The 13,793-nt window shown below is 41.1% G+C and overlaps 1 protein-coding gene across 1 annotated transcript in view; it reads left to right on the forward strand.

Annotated features, from left to right (window-relative positions):
* LOC112559562 (protein Wnt-6-like) overlaps window positions 1-11,927 on the forward strand; it is a 42,510-nt gene extending 30,583 nt beyond the window's left edge. The window contains exons 3-4 of the mRNA XM_025230897.1: window positions 5,759-6,039; window positions 6,471-11,927. Coding sequence (XP_025086682.1) covers window positions 5,759-6,039; window positions 6,471-6,932 — 743 coding nt within the window. The 3' untranslated portion in view covers window positions 6,933-11,927. The remainder of the gene's footprint in view (window positions 1-5,758; window positions 6,040-6,470) is intronic.
* Window positions 11,928-13,793: the final 1,866 nt, after the last annotated feature.

Consider the following 13,793-nt stretch of genomic DNA (forward strand, 5'->3'; position numbering starts at 1 on the left):
TCCCAACCCATCTTCTCCATCTCCACCCTTTCTTCATTGAAACGACAGCATAACTGGGTACATCTGCCAAGTGGTTTGTTTCGAGTGAGAGATACCCCTTAATTAGGAAACACCGATCTGCTTTTACCCAACCAAACCCCAAATCGAAAGCATTCGTCTGTTATTCTTCTTACACGACTTTTGTAAAAGATTCGATCCTGTGTGCCAGACTAAACCTCCAACTCCCCATCCCACATCCTCCGTTCCCATCCCCCTATCCCCCCAACTATCAGTTTCCCTCCACATCTTGTCTTTCTCTCTTACAACATCCTCTTTCCCCCCAAACTCTCTCTTTCTCTCCGTGACTCGCGTCTTCTTGTGAAGCACGATTTCCCCACCTTCTCCACGCGAGCCAACGGTTTATGGCGTGTCTCTCCGAGGTGTGAATGGATTGTGGAAGATCCGCCCTAAACACCTATCACAGCTCGCATGTCAGACACCGTACACGCTCGGGCGGCAAGAGACATAATTGTCCGCAATGTTGGACCGGCTCGCCCCTCGCCCGCCATCCTGCTATTTATAGCGCTCATGTCAAGTGTAGACAGTCCTGCTGCGGTCTGGCGCGGGTCGGAGGATGTCGGGGGGATGTGGGGATGGGGATAGGGAGGCGAGACCACGCTCCTTTCCACCCTCCGTCCCTAGATAAAAACCCCTACCCACCTGCCACCCCCCGTGTGTCCCATTCGAGCGGCCACCGGTTGTCAGTAGCAGGTCATGTGACCTTGCCCCGCCGAATCGATTGGGCGGTGACTCCTCCCTTTTTGGCTCGACTTTGTCCCTCGGTGGGCGTGGCTTCTGTGGTTTTGTCCGCGAGAAGGCGCGGCGTGTAAGTAGTTTGGCATAAACATCTGGAGCTGTCTGTCGAGCTGCAGTCGGTGACCAGTTGCCTTCCTGCACACCTGACAAAATCTTTGCGACATTTACTTTTTAGTTCCCGCTTAACCTTCTCCTACCTGCGTTATAAAACATTTTAACATGCGTGTAGTAGACGTGTCCACACCCAATCTTGATATTTATTTTTTTTATTTCGTATTTAGACAACTTGCTTTATCTTTCGCACACCTTTCCAGCTGTGTGCAGGTGTTGAACGTTGGGAGGTACACGTGCTAGTATCTAAGTTTCTTTGTCATTTAAAGTTTATTAAGCGAGAGGAAGACATCTAATCGAACAGAACAGAGTTCGGTGACGAATAATCTTTACGATGCTTAATGGTCGGGATAAGGCTGTTCGATTCCTGTCATTTCTTAAACAAAATTGTCTGTTTAGTCATTAAATTGGGTGTTCTCACATGGCTATTTCTAAAGCAATCTTTAAGAGAAAACAAAAATTCGGTTGGTTTTTCGCAGAGCCCGAGAGTGGACTGAAAGGAAAGAAAGTATTTATGGAGAATATACCAAAAACAAGACTGTTGATATTGCCACTCGTTTGTTATTCTCTCAATTTCAGGTTTATGGGCCACTAGACTCACAATAAATTTGTTACTTAGTAACTTTTGATAAATTTCTTTTTTTGTCAAAAGTCCTCGATCTCCACTGCCCACGACTTTGGGATGAGAGTGATGTCCCTTCGCCTAACTGGCTAGAGAAGATTAGCTCTTTCTTTGTTAGTCTTTTCTTGTTAATTTGAGTGGAATTTTGTGTGCATTATTGAACTCTGTATAGCAATTTCATGCATTCATGGATTTAATTTTGTGTCTGAGCCACTTTTCTTCTTTTGTTATATGCCCTGGCGGTTGGGTATCAGCATTACAAATTACATTTTAAAAATTCCACTAACAAAGTCAGTTGCTACCAGCAACATCTTCCTTTGTGACCTTTGTGTTTATAAGTCATCTTTAAACTCGTTACAATCAAAGGTCCTGCTGTACTGAATTCCATCTTTCTCTTTCTCCCATGTATGAGATACAGTTTAAAAAAGCATGACGCACTTATTCTCTGTTGTAACAGGCTGTGGAAGTGACACAGTGTAACTTTTTTTTCTAAGCTTTTTATATATTATGAGCTCATTTTTTCTGGGTGTTTTTCTATGTACCCGAGACTGGAGAGTGCGAGACATGAGGGTACACTGCCCAGGCCATCCAGACAGTAAAGGAAGCCACCACCTTGGCTTTCCTCCAGACACCCCTCCCTCTGCACTGGGTTCCCTTCTTTCACAAGGCCTCATCTCTTCCTGCAGCTGTATCATTAGCCGGGGGTGGGGAGAGCGGGATGGGGTATGTAGGCGCCGACACACGCGCAAAGGGTCTCGCGCTGAAGACTCACGTGCAGAAAGAACATGTGGAGGAGGAGGTGGTGTAAGCTGCAGGAAACATCCTTGTCGTTAACGGCGGGGGGCTTTTTAGTGTGCAGAACATAAAATGTTCGTGACAAACAGTTGGTATTTAAAGTGCGAAACAAAAGACCCTGAAATGATGATGTAGAATGTCCGATGAGATGCTAGAGGTAAGGGGGATGTCTGTTCTTGACCACAACAGAGCTTGTAGTGTACGAGCGAAGCAAATTGTCCTTTTGACAAAGCGACGACTGTTGCTCAGCGGTTTTTTTTTTTTTAATGACAATATAGAGAATGAAATCTTGAACTCTGCAACGGGGCTTGGGAAGCATTTTTTTAACAATTGCACAAAATTACATGGCGCAAAGGTTTTTTTTTATTTTTTTGCTTGCTCAAAGTGATTTATTTTGTCATTTCCTTAACCATGAGTGAGAAAGAAAGATAGATAGAAGGAAAGAAGAGAGTGAGAAATGAAAGCAAAGAACGATCAAGGTTCTCTGTTATTTTTCTAATTTGCCTGTGATGTCAACGCGCCTCAAATTAACTGGAAGTATGAGCAGAAGAACAAGTCTCGCTTTCTGTGGTTCAGCTTTGATGGCGCCAAGGATAGCGCCCACCTCCCCTTCGCGATCATAGTTTCCAGTGGAACCTTCGGTCCAGAGCGCTCGGTGGATGGTTTTCAGCCACCCTGCTTCTGTTCAGTGTAGCCACCTTTCATCACTGTGCTGGCTACATAGTCCATCCACAAGAGATACACTTTATTCTCTTTATTATATGTCTGATTTTTTTTCTCTCTTTTTGGCTGGAGAGAGGGGAGGGCTGCCTGTAATTTCATTGTACGTGCGTCTGCTTTCCTTTTATTTTTGGTAGGGAAGGGCATGCATAGACATGTGTGTGTGTCTGTGCTGCAGCTGAATATTTCTCTCTTTCTTTTTTTTCTTTTTTCTTTTTACTGAAAAGTGAAACTTGCTTGACAACCACGCAAGGCAGACAAGAAACGGACGTTCAAAGTGTTAGAAGGGCTGCCAGTAAAATTCTGAAGTTTGCCGAGGAGAGAGCTGGCCTGTGTTGTACGTCTGTGCAATACGAGATGCAGGGCAAGGCCTGATGGCAAATGTTTGTCTATAAGCCATTAAACAAGTAGCGTGCATATTTAGCGATTCCCATCTTGACTAAAGATCAGGGTACACACTCGTCCTGAATAGAGATACGTCCCCAACACCGCTTTGAAAAAAGCAGGCTTTGTTCAGGAAATGGGCGGATTGCTGATGGTGTCTGCCCTCTAAAATGTGAAACTTTGACTGATTTTTTTTATTGTATACATATATAAATACATACAGAGACAGACTAATGCCGACAGAAACATTATAGACGCAGGTACTTTCTTCATTTAGAATCTGACTTTTATCTGATATCCTCGTTGATGATGTTAGTGTTGCTGATGATAGTGATGCTCTTTTGAAGATGACTTTAGGTTGATATACTTTCACAAATTTGGTTAGTATTGCGGTCACAATTTAATGTTGACAAGCGTTGTTATGGAAACAAAAGCAAAGAATGAAATAACGAAGTGCTGATGGGGAAGAGGGTACACCGGGAAGGATAGAGGAGGGGTTGAGAGCTGATAATTTATGGCTACAAATAGCTTAGCTCCAGGAAGGGTGTAGCTCACCAAAATCATTTTGTATTAAGGTGAAGAATACACTCTGGAAAATATGTTTTGAAGTGAATACGTTGACAATTTTTTGACTGTAATTAATGATTTTTTTTTTAATGCACTATTTTTTTTCAAAATAAATTACAGGCAATCCCCATTGATAATGATTTTAGTGTCTTTGTAAAGTACAAACTATTATTTTAATTTTCAAGAATGCTCATTTTGAAAGTATTGGGAATATCAAAAGGCCTCAAGACCTATCTCTTTAGGAAGTATCTAGCATAAACCTAAAATTAATATTTCTTCACATATTCTTTTATTTTTCTCTTGATTACCATAGCCTCTTTTCCTCCATGCACCTTTTCTGTTAGCGCTTATATTTTTGTTTTGTTTACTGTCGAACCGAACTGTTTGTGGTTTTTCATATGTATCGGACTGACCTCGTGTCCACGAGGGAAGGTGGGGAGGGGTGTTGAGCTTTATAAATTCAATTAATTATTATTTTATTAATAATAAAGAGGGTGCCAGGAGATGCTCCCCGAGGAGGCCTCGTGGTATTTTAGAACTAAATCCATCGCATAGGACAGCAAAACAAACTCCCCTAAAGACTAAACCTTCAAGCATGTCAGACATGGAGGATGTTTTGACAGTAGTCGGCACCAGTCAAGCTGAAAAACAGAGGTTGTCGACAGACAAGACAAGACAGGGAAGATTTAAAAACTAAACATCCACACGTTTCACAGGCAATGTGTCTTGTTCTCAAAGCCTACCTACCTTCTCGTGTTGAGAGGCAGTCAAAGGCAAACAGAAAACAAGGTGAACCTGTGTCAGGCATGGATCCTTTGTTTGTCTATTCTTTTTGTTTGTTTACTTGTTTCTCTGATCCTATCCCCTCTACCGACTGCTTTACACATATTACATATTGTTTTCTTAGATGGAGAAAGATTTTTTTTCACAAAGGCAGGGTTTGCTTTGGAGCTCTTCCGTAATCCGTTCGCCGTGTTTCGAAAGTCTGCTTACTCTGGTCTCGATTTTATAAAGATTCTGTTATGGTTTGTTTATATGATACAGTCTTTATATGATACAGTATTTATGTGATACATTAATTGTATGATTTTCTTTAGTTTTCTTTACAACAGCCCAAAATAACTCCGAACTTTTGAGGAGTGAATACCTTTGAACTTTGTCTGAGTATCTTTGAACTTCTATAACTTTCTGAACAGTTCTAAGAGATTAGAAATTTTTTTTTTTACAAACGTTGTGAGTAAAAGAAAGTAAACGAGAGGGTCAGTGTGTGAGTGTGTGTTAGCGTGCGTGCGTGGGTGAGTAGATTCTCACCTTTCCCTTCGATACGGATCCAATCAGTCAGTTGTTTGAGTTTGTGTTCTTGTGTTATATGCTTTTTTTTATTTGTGTTTGTAAGGTTTGTGTTTGTAAGGTTCGTGTTCTATATTATGTGTTTTTGTTTGTGTTTTTGTCCTTTTGGCGTGTTCTCTCGTGTTTATGTTCATGTAATTGCGCTTCAGTTTGCGTTCTCGTGTTTATTCTCGTATGTTTATGTTCTTGAGTTTATGTTTTGTCTACCACCAACTGTGGCGCTGTGACCGACTCCCACAATGCGGCTTACTTTACTCACAAGCTGGATTCTTTCCTTCTGCTACATATACACACGAGATCGTGGTCTCTGACAGACTCTATCCCCACCCCCCTTGCTCCTACCCCTCCTCCCACCTCCCCTCCACCGCTGACTAGCCTTATAAACTGTGTCTGCTGCTTGTGTGTGTTTCCCAGACACGCGAGAGTCCGCCTTCCTGTACGCCATCACGGCTGCTGGCGTGGTGTACGCTGTGACGCAGGCCTGCAGCCTGGGCGGGCTGCTGCAGTGCACGTGCCAGAACCACGCGCGTGACATGTCCACTGACGGCGAGTGGGAGTGGGGTGGCTGCGGCGACAACGTGGAGTTCGGGTACCAGAAGTCGCGCGAGTTCATGGATGCCAGGCGCCGCAAGAAACGAGGACGCGCTGACGTCACCACGCTGATCCAGCTGCACAACAACGAGGCGGGACGAAGGGTAACGTCACGGGGGATGGACGAAGGGTTACGTCACGGGGAGGGACTAGGGATAACGTCACGAGGGAGAGACGAGGGGTAAAGTCAGAGGAGAGGGACGAAGGGTAACGTCGCGGGGGAGGGATGAAAGATGGGTCCTATCATCTTTGATGCGAGGTTAAGATTTATTTATTTTCTCCGCAGTTGGGTCCAGAGAACTTCAGCATTGTTTTGAGGTTAGGGTTTCCCAAAATATTTACTTTGTTTAGACTTTTGGTAGTATAGGTAAGAATTATGATGAAATCTATAATTAAGTAACGAATAGATGGATTCACGGGTATCCTTACTAGAATGCAGGAAGGGAGAGGAGATGATGGGTCTTATTTGAAGAGTGCATGTTATTTCTAAGCATAAGATGGTTAACCTTTCGCTATGTTGTGTGCATATCTGCAGGCGGTGAAGAAGTACATGCGGCAGGAATGTAAATGTCACGGCCTGTCCGGCTCTTGTACTCTCAAGACCTGCTGGATGAAGATGCCGGCTTTCCGGGACGTGGGCGACCGCCTCAAGGCCCGCTTTGATGGCGCGGCCAAGGTCATCATCTCCAACGACGCCAAGGAGCTGCTCCCAGAAGGGGAGACAATCAAACCTCCCTCCAAGGAGGACCTGGTATACTCAGAGGAGTCTCCGAACTTCTGCAATCGCAAACGCAAAGTGGGGTCCCTAGGGACCAAAGGTAGGGAGTGCGACCCAAATTCCATGGGCGTCGGTGGCTGTGATCTGCTGTGCTGCAACCGCGGCCACTCCAAGGAGCAGATCACAGTCAAAGAGAACTGCAAGTGTCGTTTCATGTGGTGCTGTGAAGTCCAGTGTGAGACGTGCACGACAGTCAAGACTATACACAGGTGCTTGTGAGGAGGACTGGGTCTCACCATCAGACAGACACCATGCTCTGAAATGCATGACCACGCTGAGGTTTGAACCTTCCACCACCGCTCCCCCTTTGTCCATAGTGTCATTGATGGGGGGAACTGGAGACTAAAACGTGCTAAAGGGCCAAGCTTGGTTCCCGGAAGTTGTTGTGAAGAATACATATGCATGTAACGGAGCTGCGTGGATGGACCACACGGTTGTTGTCATTTGACTCTTAATCTTATGATGAGCTATGGTTTTCATAACTGTCGGGTTTATGTTACTATTACGTGCATCTGCCCTTTACACGAGGCATAGTGATCTTGCTAATTAGTCCTTAATGACCTTTGACACCAAGAGTGTGACACGTGTCCCATCATGTATAAGATAATCTAGAAGAGCATGGACGATGGGTGTCTATACGAGTCTTTGATGTGACTTTGTTTTTTCTTGTTGTTGTGGTGATCATGATGTATGCTGTGACGTCAGCAATGAGCGTGACAATAGGACCTGTCACAGAAGCTCGCTGCTTTTGTGTTCACTCACCTAAATGGATACTGTCAACAGGTACTTGTGAAAAGACAGACACTGTGCCTTTGCCATGGACACAATTCGGCGAACTGTTTTCTGTTTGTCACCAACGTCTCCTAAAGAAACTGAGAGCGTTTTGCAAACTCCTCCTGCTTCTGTTCTGCTGCTCATTTTGACACTAGTTTCTAGCAGCCAAAAAGAAATGTTTGTCATTTCAAAAAAACAAAAAAAACAAAAACAAAACAACAACAATGGAGTGTACAAATATGGTGTTTACATATAATGAACGTTATATTATTTAGGTCTGTGCCTATACTTGCTGACATCAGTCAGAAAGGCTCTCACACACCAAAAGGTCAGAGCAGTCGTCGATTGTGTTTGAGCAACGATTCTGATTTCTTTTTTTTAAAAAGTCGGATGCTAGGTTGTAACAGCTGAGAAGTTGTTGAAAGGATGCGGACATACTTTGCAAAAGTGAAGTCGGTTGTATAAGACAACGTGGATCATGACTGCTCGAATGAAAGGTGGTTGAACTTTACTTACTCACGCACTCAGGCATGCACGCACGCACTCATTCACTCACTTTCTACTCACCTTAGGTGTATATATACACGATATAACTGTGCGTGAAGTGAGCAGGACGGAGCGTCAGTTCGATGTATATACACGATGAACTTTGCCTGAAGTGAGTGGTTCATCCAAAGAAAAACACTGGATGAGGTGCACATGTTTGACCCCCGTTAAATCAACTCTATCTGGGTGTAAAAAGAGGGAAATAGGATGTGACCCCGCCCATCTATCAGCCCTCTATGCCAGTCATAATAGTTTCAGTTTGTACTTGACTTTAACCCTCTATGTCAATGGATGTAGTGGCTACAATGCTCATTGTAGTCAAGTCATCTGTTTTGTGCAGGCTTCACTGTGTTTCTTCTGATATTTTAGCTTAGCTAGTATTTTTTTTTCTTTTTATGCTAAAACTAGATCATCGTCCATGGGTATCCTTAACCCAGTATGATGCGCTGGGGAGGTAAAGGAAGATTGTCTATACTAACCTCTGTGACAGTGGATGATTTTATGTATCTTTCTGATGGCGACACACACCGTATAGATACACCTTTATTATCTGCACGAAATAACCTTCTAGGGTTATCTACTCTATCTGTCATTACTGAGCCAGCCAGTCGTACGATCAGCCAACCAACTGACGGTGTACGTGCGAAGATGCATGTGCGGAAGTCCGTCCATCTTTTCGTAATACAATCAAACACACTAGCAGACACACACGCACACGACCATCATCTCCGTACCATAGTCTAATAATGAAAATTCAGTTTTCATGCACATGTATGCCATGTTCCTCGAAGGATCCATGGCTGTGAATAGGACTCACTTCCTGTCACGGAGTCAGTGCAACATGTTAGCTTAAGGCGCTTGGTCTCATGGGATGCACACTGAAGACCAGAGCCCCACTGCGTCCTCATCATACACCAGGATGCTAGAATCTCCTTCTCTGTGTTGGCTGCTGTCTGGTCGCTGGGTAAAATCTGTTTGCCTCTGGAGACATTCTACCTTCGGTTGCACACTTCTCATCGCCATCTACCTTTAAATATATCTTTCTCATTATGTGTTTAATGAACAGGACAACCTGCTTCTAGCCCCAATGCACCTGAGTACATGGACAACAACAGTTCTGTGTTGGTTTCTGTCGCCCCAGGAGATACGTTTTACTCTCTAATTTAATGTTAAGAACTGTTCCTTTAGGCTCAGTTGTCTTTACTCCATCAATAGGTCTTCTTTGAAACATAAAATCAGCAAAAACAAAACGTACATGGTCTGACGATTTGCTGAAATGGTTAATAATGTTTCTATATTTTTTATGTATCTTTCTGAAGGCGATACACGACATATAGATACACCCTTATATCGACACGAAGTATCCGCATGTAATAAATTATTACCACAGGTCCATTTCCTTGCTAAATGCTTACAATCACGGTTCTATCTTATTAAATGTGTCACAATCTAAAATCATTGGTACATGTACCCCACATGTACAGCTGATGGTTTCAAGTCCCGACCTCATACAACGCTGACGTATTCAACTTAACGGTTCTATTTGTTTGAATACATCCAAATAAATTGTAATAAAAGTCTCTTTCACGGCTAGTAAGGATACTATATTTATATTATTATTAAATAGTAAACAATTCTAACATAATCTGGCGTACAATTGTTAAAATTCTTTTTTTTTTTTACCATTATGTATCCGAAAAAATTGAGTTGATTCTGATGTATAGTTTTAGTCACGTGAAGGTATTATGCTTGAAAGCGTTGATGTGTCTTCTCAGGAACTATTGAAGCAGTTTTCAAACTCATAGAATGACCATAGAGAAGTAGTCCTTTGGCATGTAATACCTGACAGTGTACAGCTCATGATGAACACTCGGGTATGTTGACCAGTGAACTCAGATACAAGTCTTGAACACAGTGCCGACTCTAATCTGCTTATATGTTTGGCTTCTTGTGGTAAGGCGCCTGCACTGTTGTGTCTGATTTACCTGTAGACATGTTGGCAGAAGGTTCTAGTGCCTGGCATTTGCTTCTCTTTTTTTTTTCAAAGTGGAAGGACTTTTAAAAAAAACCAAAAGACTCGATAATGAGTTCCTGAGTGCTAGTGGATGCATGGAGATGAATTTTAACTACAGTTTGCATTTAAAGGACATAGTTTGTGCCGCTATGTCATATTGTCTTACCAGAAATCCATTTGTTCTCAAAATATTACTTTGTCTGACATTTATTTTTAAAAAAGTTAAAAACTATTTCTCCTCCAAAATTTTTAAATGCTAAAAAAATTATTTCAGTTATACAACTGTTGTCTTCCTTGGTGTTTATAATCCCTCTTTTCAGAGATTTTTGAATGGAGGGAAATCTGTACCCTACACAGCTTACTTTTGCTAAATTTTACTGACCGACTGTGTTTTTGCTCAAAGTGGTCATAATTCAGCAGAGAAATTCTTTACTTTCTTTCCCTTTCATTGAAGATCCAACATCTGTTTGAAGATGCTTCTATCACAGTCGGTTTGGTCAAAGATGACACTGTTCTGATGCTGCTTGTCGGACAAACAATTGTAATAAGTGACATTTTCTCATGTCTTATCTGCCTGACAGTGCCATTCCCATAGCCTGTGATGGGCTGGGGCATCTTTGTGGTCTTTTGTTTGTTTTTTTGTTTCTCTTTTTTTTTTCTTTCTTTCTTTCTTTCTTTCCCCCCTTTTTTTTACTATTTTTCTTTTAACCAAGAGTCCTAAACACTAACATTACGATGATGGGTTGCGTGAAGTCCAAAATCTTTGTTATCATTCTCTACATGAAAAACTCTTAAGATGAGTTAAGAAGTTGGAGGCCATATGCCGACTGACCAAGATTAAAGTGATTTACATTGCCTGATGTGATGGAATGATGTATCTGTGGCATTTTCTTACTACTACTGCTGTTACTACTAGAAACCCTGCTGCTAGTACTAATGTTAGGTATCCCCTGGTCCCCTTTTACCTATAGCTGTTACAGAACGATGATTGTGAAAAATAGAATTAATAGACAATGTTTCCTTTAGTCGTTCAAAGTCTTGTAATACCGATTCCTCAGAATTAGAAATCAATGCTCGATCAACTAAGAGAACTGTATAGTGAAAATATAAAGGCTTATTTTATATATATAACCTAAGTTAAACTCTTGTAGGGGAGGACAAGACAAGTAAAGATAAGTAATGTAGCAAAGCTATGTAGGTTTAGAGAATTATGTAGCATTAGAATTATGGTGTGTAAAGGAGTTATGCAGTATAAAAATTCTAAATGTAGTAATACTAAGCTACCGATAAAGAGTAAGACGAAGAAGAGGGAGAAAAAATAGAATGAGCGAAATGACCCTTCAAACCTTCTAGTTTTGTCATTATCAAATAAAAAGTCGCTCTAGAGAAGTGACCAGGCAAAGTTTAGTGTCCAGATTGTACTTTTTTTGTTTGACACTTTTGCTGTTAAGCTATTGGATGTTGTTTGATGATCTACTGTCCTCTTCTTGTGTTAGAATGACTTTGCGACTTTCGCTTGTGTAGACACTGATCGTAAAATATCATTATTCATGTCATTATGTGTATTAATCCGAGATTTCATACATGATTGGTCCTGTGCATACTGTGAATTGCTGTTTATTTGCTTGTATAATTTTAGAATATATTTTGCTATATTCTAAGGATACAAATTCTAAAGAGCTTACTGTTTCCGATTCGCACGTTTTGGCGTCGTTCTAATGATGAACTGTAACTTATGTGAAATTAATCCTAAGCTAGAATCTCAAGCAAACTATTGCCCTGTATATTAATGCCGCTATGACTATAATTTATAAGTATGGAGCCTCAGTTCTCTAAGGTTGTCTAATTACTGTCAGTAAGTAATAAAGATTACCATTCAATCTTTTTTTTTTCGCCTCAGCCGATGTTGACGATGTACGACGATGGTGAGTACGATGATGGTGTGTCTGGTCGAAAAAGATTGGACAAGGGGAGACAATGTCCCTTGGTGACCCGATCATTTGGAAAGAAATCCTACCTTGACATCGTCTGTAAATTTGAAAGTCAACGAAGTCACGACGAAAGTTTAAACGACAAAAAAAAAAAAAAAAAAAAAAAAAAAAAAAAAAAAGCGATAATGTGGGGAAATAATCCAGAAAAAAAAATCCTGTACAACTTTGAGACTGGAAGAGCAGCATCAAGTTCTGTTCTCAGTTTTCTCCTTGCATGTCTTAAAGGTGCGCTAGGTGCAAGCAGGCGCAACTTACGCGAGGACACCTCTATAAAGTATGGACGACTCGAAGTTGACGATTACTATTATTCCTTGTATAATCGAGGCGAAGGTTGGGGACACTGTCGTGACTGATGTACTTTACCAATAGAGAATGAGACTTGGGATAGAGGAGACAGAGAAATAAAATGAGAGAAATGAGAAAATTTAGAAGAAAAAAAAACTTCAACGAAAACAGCAACAAAACTGTAATCCCACACATATGTTCGAAAGCGCTTTGTCCTTGGTTCTTCACGAAAAATTAAAAATAATAACTTGGTCAAATCAGTGCAATCACAGCCAACTGATGTCAGAGCTAATTCAACTGAGTGAAGTTCAACACCTGTTCAAGCTGCTGCCGTCTGAAAAAAAAACCTTTTCCGGTGTCGCAAGGGAGATACGAGTCTGCGTGCTACCTGTTGAATTATGGCTTTCACTTTCCTTCCTTCTGTCAAGCAGTATGCTTTTCGCCCTTCTAATATTTTTCCCCATATGTTTGATACAACCATAGCATTGAAGAAACACGGTGAGTTGAATCATATTTGTTGTAATGCTTCTGACTGTTCTATTAAAAAATTCTATGAAATTTTGAGGACAATAATATGCAGAAAACCAATTACACAGGAGGGAATGAGAAGAACAAATTATTTCAAAACGTTCTTTGCATAGGAAATAACCCTTTATATCATTAGGTATCAAACAGCAACCGAAAGGCACAATATTGACAAATAAACTTTAAAAAAAAACAGCAGGACAACACAACTAAGTGTTGCTTAGTTACAGGTAACACCATGCTAAATATCACGAAAGGGAAATAATCTAACAGAACTTGGAATAAACATAATACTAGAATTAAATAAGTCCTTGTTCACGGTAATAACATAATTCTGTATGCGTGTATGCACGTGCGCGCTCACATGTGTGTATGAGAGAGAGAAAGTGAAAGAGGAGGGGACACTTATTTTTTGTAAAGATGTGTGTGATTGTTGAGGGTTGAGAGCATAAATTCATTATTTCACTGGCTCCGTCTCAAATCTCACGCACGCGCGCACACACACACACACTTCATCGACGTCATGCGTTATCCCCAAAGACAATACTAGTTTACAACTATAACACAACTATTAGGAAGTATTTCATGTACTTAAATGATGAAACAACTGATAAAGATATTGATGTCTATATATATATATCATTCAACATTTCATATTTCAATTTAAAAAAAAAACTAAGCGGTAACTTAAGACGGCTTTACAATCTACCATGTAAACGGTTAATCACACAATATTATAAACATATTACAACCTGAGAATAATATCTGATATATTAAAACGAGATATATGGTGGATTATGGAAAATTCCGAATGATTAAGTAGCTGGCTAACTGTGTCTTTAAGGTGTTTGAGTAAAAGGAGTCTGGGTGACTGGCTGGTTGAGTACACTGCTTGCCCTAAGAAATGTAAATAATAACATTAGCATAGAATGATCAGAACACAGG

Source organism: Pomacea canaliculata, linkage group LG1 (genome assembly GCF_003073045.1).
Source record: "Pomacea canaliculata isolate SZHN2017 linkage group LG1, ASM307304v1, whole genome shotgun sequence".
NCBI lineage: Eukaryota > Metazoa > Mollusca > Gastropoda > Architaenioglossa > Ampullariidae > Pomacea > Pomacea canaliculata.